General features: G+C 42.0%; 1 protein-coding gene across 1 annotated transcript; it reads right to left on the bottom strand.

The window, feature by feature from the left end:
* Positions 1-1,771: 1,771 nt before the first annotated feature.
* On the bottom strand, positions 1,772-3,067 carry LOC114685016 (olfactory receptor 2AE1-like). Its single transcript, XM_028859607.2, has one exon. It carries the CDS (start codon positions 3,049-3,051, stop codon positions 2,116-2,118), a length of 936 nt encoding a protein of 311 aa, XP_028715440.1. The 5' UTR covers positions 3,052-3,067; the 3' UTR covers positions 1,772-2,115.
* Between the last annotated feature and the right edge of the window lie 3,202 nt (positions 3,068-6,269).

Raw genomic sequence — 6,269 nt, 5'->3', positions numbered from 1 at the left:
TCAGAAAACACAACATTTTTTGGTGTTGTGGGCTTTGAGATATTGAATCTTTAGATCCCTCTTTGGTGCTGCAGGTCCACTGCAGAACAAAGAAATCAGAAGCATCCCAAAAAGGATGTGAGATTTCATAAAGACAAATCCCAAAGCCCACCGAAGCACTTGGCTGATAACACACACTCAGTAAATTCTGTGTGATTCAACATGCATTATAAAAACTGTACACATATGTTTTCACTAAGAACACATTAAATGTTGCTAGCCGTGGTGGCGCATACCTTTAATCCCAGCACTCTGGAGGTCAAAGCCAGTGGATCTCTGAGTTCAAGCCAGCCTGTTATACATAATGAGCACCAAATCAGCCAAAGATACATGGTGATGTCCTGCCTCAAAAGAAAAAAAAATTATATATATAATGTTATTCATTCTCTTTGACTTCATTTTTTATGAGAATGAGCTTTTATTATTTTTATACGTTTGTGTGGATTTGGAGACCAAAGTACAACCTCTTCCATCATGTGAGTCCCGGGAATTGAACTCACATAATCAGGCTAGGCAGCAAGCCTCCTTTACCCACTGAGCCATCTCCTCAGCCCCTCTCTCAATTCTTGTTTATTGACTAAAATGATACTTTAAAGTCCTATAAATATGGATTTCCTATCATCTATGCTTTCTTGTTTATTTATCATTTTGTGCATGTGTAGGTAAATGCTACAGCATATATGTGGAAGTCAGAGAACAGCTTTCAAGGTTCAATTTTCTCCCTTTGACCAGGTGGGTTATGGGGATCAAACTTGAACTGTCACCACCTTTGAAGCAAGCACCTTTTCATTTTGGGTGCTTACAAGTGACAGATTCCAATTCAAACCCAGCCAGCCTGGGCCCCACATCCACTCTTTCTTCTAAAACTTGCTTTAATCTACACACTTTCAATTAAAAGCAATGTATGTGTCTGTATTAATTAGGGTTTCTATTGCAGCTCAGAGACACCATGATGAAGGCAACTATTACAAAGGAAATCATTTTATTGGGAGATGCTTACAGCTCAGAGGTTAGTCCATTATCATCATGGTGGGACATGATGGCATGTAGGCAGACATGGTGCTGGAGGAGCGGAGAGTTCTACATATTGATCCACTGAAACAGAAAATTTACTGGGTCCCACAGTAGGTGTAGCTTGAGCATATGAGACTTCAAAACCCGCCCCCAATGTGACACATTTCTCCAACAAGGCCATACCTACTGCAACAAAGTCACACCCCCTAATAGTGACACTCCCTACAGGCCAAGCATTCAAACATGTGAGTCCATGTTGGCCATACTTATTCAAACTACCACAGTGGCCCAATTATCTCTCTCTCTCTCTCTCTCTCTCTCTCTCTCTCTCTCTCTCTCTCTCTCTCTCTCTCTCTCTCTTCATGCTTTGCCTATTTTAAATTAATAAAAACAATAATTGTAAATACCATTGTTTCACTACCATAACTATTTTCTACTGGCCTTTATGTGTCTTCTTTACCCTTTTTATAATCTGTCTGTCTGTCTGTTTGTCTGTCTGTCTCTATCAGTGGATTCCTATCTATTCTTATTGCCCCTCATCATGTGTGTGTGTGTGTGTGTGTGTGTGCGCATGTAGAGCAGAGCTCAACCTTGGATGTTACACTTCTGGAGTCATCCAACCTCTCTGAGCCTCCCTGACCTGAAACTGCCCATTCAGCCAGATTGGCTAGACTGGAGACACAGGCATCAGCTTGTCTCCACTTCTACAACCCTGGGATTATGAGTTCATGCCGCCATGTGAGGCTTTTAGTTCTGGGGACAGAATTCAGCTCATGCTTGCACAACAAGCACTTTACCAACTGAGCTGCTGCCCTGTATGAACTCCTCTAAAGAGATATTCTAGTATTGCCCCCCACTGCAAACAGCTTACTGGGCCATAATATGTCGAATGGCCTGCTGGAAAAAATATTGTAATAGTGAGCTTCGAGCTTAAAACTTCACTCATGTCCTCCTCAAAGAGCATCAGAAATCTGGATCCTAAAAGTCTTAGTGATTTGCCCCGATCAATGTAAGGAGTATATTTTCCCAGCACTGTATCCAGGGCAACTATAATTGCAGTCCCTAGACAACAATATCCCTCCTCAACACTCTCTTCAGAGCCTTAGCAACATCCTTATTCCTGAGAGTATAAATAAGAGGATTCAGGGTGGGAGTAATGATGCTATAGAAAACAGAACCAACTTTGTCTTGCAATGGAGTGCGCTGGGACCTGGGCCTCATATAGGAGAATATACAGGCACCAAACAAAAGGGAAACCACAAGGAGATGAGAGCTACATGTAGCAAAAGCATTTCTCTTACTCCCAGCTGAACGCATCTGAATGACACTGTGGAGAATGAATCCATAGGATGTAGAGACAAGAATGATGGGGAGGAGGAGAAGGGTAATGGTGCTGATGTAGGCTGTGTTCTCATACACGGTGATGTCCCCACATACCAACTTCAAAACAGCAGGATACTCACAGTAGAAGTGGTGGATGATTCTCGAACCACAAAAAGGGAAGCTCATCAAGATGGATGTGTGGATTAGGGAGTTCACAGATGCACTCAACCATGACATGACAGCCATCATCACTCCCACTCTTCTGCTCATGAGCACAGTGTACCTCAAGGGGTGGCAGATGGCAACATAGCGGTCATAAGACATGAGGGCCAGGAGGAGACACTCTGCACCACCCAGAGACAGGTACAGGAAGTGCTGGGTGGCACAGCCCACAAACGAGATGGACTTCTTGCCAGACAGGTAGTTGCTAGCCATCTTGGGAATGGTTGTAGAGACGTGCATCAGATCCATGAGGGACAGCTGGCTGAGCAGGAAGTACATCGGTGTGTGAAGACGGGGATCGGCGCAGATGAGGAGGATGGTGAGGCTGTTGCCACTCACTGCGGTAAGGAAGACCAGCATGATCAGGAGGAAAAGACAAAAGTGGTTGAAGGAGTCATCAAAGAGCCCTTGGAGGATGAAGTCTTCCAGAGAGGTCTGGTTCCACCTCCACATGCTCCCTTCCTCAGCCCCTGAGGGAACAGGGAGAAGACGGGAGTGTCATGCAAGAAAGGCAACTTCACAATGAGCACTTCATTTCGCAAGAAAATGTGAAGAATTTTTTTCAATTTAATTTACATATTTCAAATGTCTTTGTATATATTCATTGGACATGATACTAGGTCACATGTGGACATCTTGTACAAGTGTATATCTATTTCTAATTGTGCAAAAATTCTAATTATCCGAATGATGCTTTTAAAAAGAGAAACCTAAAACTCTTTCTTAAAAATCATCATCACTGTAAAGTTCCAGCATATCTGCATTCTATTGAAAGCCCAATTTGGGACTGAGGATGATATCTCACCAGAAAAACATAAGGTACCCTGCAAGCCTGAGGACCCAAGGTTGATCCCTGAGACTTACCTGAAAATTATCCAATGTGGATGGAGAGAAAGCTATCAAATGCTGCCTTCCAGACATAGTATGCCCACTTCACTCATGAACTCACACCGCAGTTAGGACCACCTGCACAAGGTCAAGTCAACAAAATCAACCAACATCCATCCCACCAAGGAGTGTAAACCAGACTGAGTAAGCTACAAATAAAAGGGGGGAAGAGCTCATGAAGGTTGGGGGGGGATGATGAAGGAGGTGGAGGAATGAGTCAGGGTGGGTATGATCAGATATATATGGAATCCTCTGAGGGTTGCTGCTTCTGCATCCTTCTTTTCTTATAATATTAGCGGGTTTTGGTTTTATAAGGGACAGTCATATGTGAGTCACTGTATTTCATATTGTTCTTCTGCAGAGTCAAGAACAGTTTAAAGTAGTGGTTCTCAACTTTTCTAATGGTGCAAGCCTTTAATACAGTTCCTCGTGTCATGGTGACCCCACAACCATAAAATTATTTTCAATCATGGTAATTTTGTTACCATTATGAATTGTCATGTAAAGATTTTCCATGGTGACTCACAGATTGATAACCACTGGTTTAAAGAAACACCAATGAATAGTGAGATAAAACATAACGAAGCCGCTCTACCACAAAAAAAAAAAAAAAAAAAAAAAAAAAAAAAACACAAAACCCATAGAAAAAGTGCCTCGGATATCTCCTGCATATATTTGTGCTCATCAAATTGTGAATCATGAACAGGATAAACTAGGATTGTAGCATTTCATCAGCCAAGCTTCAAGCACTAAGATTGGCCACTTAATCTCCATGGTGAAGCATAACAAAAAAAATCAAATTAATCTTTCAGGTATTACTCTATTTTTCTTTGGTTTTCTTTTTTTTTTCCTCTCTATTGTTTTATAGAAATGTCCACCTGATTGAAACACTCCCTAAAACATGAAGGAGGGAAGAAGTTCCTGAGACTCAGGAAGCAAACAAACTTCACACATCTAGGAAAGCTGAAACTGGCAAGAGTCTTAAGGTCCCTTTCCAAAGAGGTGGAAACAGTAAACAGTGTCTAGAAAGGAGAATCTAAGCAGCCATGCTGCTAAGAAGAGACTCTCTTCTATTACTCTCCCACTCTGTCCCTCCCCCAGCTTGACCATGCCATTTCTTTATTTTCTCATCCCCCATCCCCTTGATAGGGAAATTCCCAGGAATTCACAAGGACAACCTCAGATTATACCACTAGTCACAGTGGAGATGGTGCCTGAACTACCCCGGTAATCAGATTGGTGAATACCCTAACTGTCATCACAGAGCCTTTATCCAGTAATTGATGAAAGCAGATGAGGGATCTACAGCCAAGCCCCAGGCCAAGCTCCAGGAGTCCAGTTGAAGAGAGGGAAGAGGGATTATATGAGCAAGGGGCATCAAGATCATGATGGGGAAATCTACAGAGACAACTGAACCAAGCTAGTAGGAACTCATGAATTTAAGAGTGACAGCTGTGGAACCTGCATAGGACCAGACTGGGTCCTCTGCATACAAGAGACAAATGTGTAGTCTTGGTCTGTTTGAGGGGTCCCTGGCAGTGGTATCAGGATCTATCCATGGTGAATGAACTGGCTTTTTGGAGACCATTACCTGTGGTAGGATGCCTTGCTCACGCTTGATGCAGTGGGAGGTGCTTGGTTCTGCCTCAACTGAATGTACCAGGCTTTGCTGACTCCCCATGGAGGCCTTACCTTTTTGTAGGATGGGATAGGAGGGGGGTGCTGGGTCAGAGCAGGAGGATGAGTAGGGGATCTGTGGTTGATACAGAAAATGAGTGAAAAAAATTTCTTAAATAAAAAAAGAGAGAAGAGAATCTCCTACCAATGAGGCTAGCTGCAGATCATGCACAGAGCTCCAGGGCTCCGTCGCTCTCATGAATCATCATGAGTGTTAGGATGAGCTTTTCTGCGATGCAGCTACTTTTGAGTTCTCCCTGCTCCTGCAAGTAGACATTCCCTCTTTCTCCAATAAACTCCTTGGTTCACCAAATTAAACTTTGCTGTAGTCGTTACTCTGGTCTCTCATGGATTCTGGGATGAATAGATGCTGTGTTGCCATGTGTCCCTGGAGAAAATCTCACACAACACTCACTAAAGACCCACCAAGGTCGTCATATTTTCCAGGTTGTTTATGTTCTCAAGCAAAGAACTCAGAACTAAATGCATTCTTCAAAGAATAATTGAATCAATGAAGACTCATATTCTTTAAGCTATATGTTGACCAAGGCAACTCAATGTCTCACCTTAGAAAAAAAAAAAAAAAAAAAAAAAAAAAAAAAAAAAACAATGAACTCATATTCTTTAAGCTATATGTTGACCAAGGCATGGCTATTTCAGTCTTATCCTAGGAGGATTAACATATGAACCTTTAGTCCAGTAAGATGGTTCCTGGATGAAGGAACCTTCCTCCAAGCTTCACAACCTAAGTTCAACCCATAGAGTCCAAATGATAAAAGAAGAAAACTGAATCTACAGTTGTCCTCTGACCTCCATACACATACCATTGAAGGTCATGGACACACAAATTAAGTAATTAATTAATTAAAAAATAAATAAATAATGAAATAATTTTAGAGACACAAATGAATTTCTCCTCTGCTACCTCTAATTACTTCAGTAGTTGAGAGACGTATACACATACATACTTAACTATGTACTTCTCAATCTCTTACCTCATCTGTATCCAGCCAATAGTCAGTGGACACTTATATCAAAAGCACTTCTCAGTATCTGGTTCCTTGCTTCCTCTAGGCATTTCCTGGCATTTCCCCCATTCTTCTGAT

The sequence above is a fragment of the Peromyscus leucopus genome, chromosome 23, assembly GCF_004664715.2.
Source record: "Peromyscus leucopus breed LL Stock chromosome 23, UCI_PerLeu_2.1, whole genome shotgun sequence".
NCBI classification, from domain to species: domain Eukaryota; kingdom Metazoa; phylum Chordata; class Mammalia; order Rodentia; family Cricetidae; genus Peromyscus; species Peromyscus leucopus.
This window is presented reverse-complemented; position numbering and strand designations above follow the sequence as displayed.

Excerpts from the sequence above, each read along its gene's own strand:
- LOC114685016 (XM_028859607.2), bottom strand. The coding sequence starts at position 3,051 with ATGTGGAGGTGGAACCAGACCTCTCTGGAAGACTTCATCCTCCAAGGG.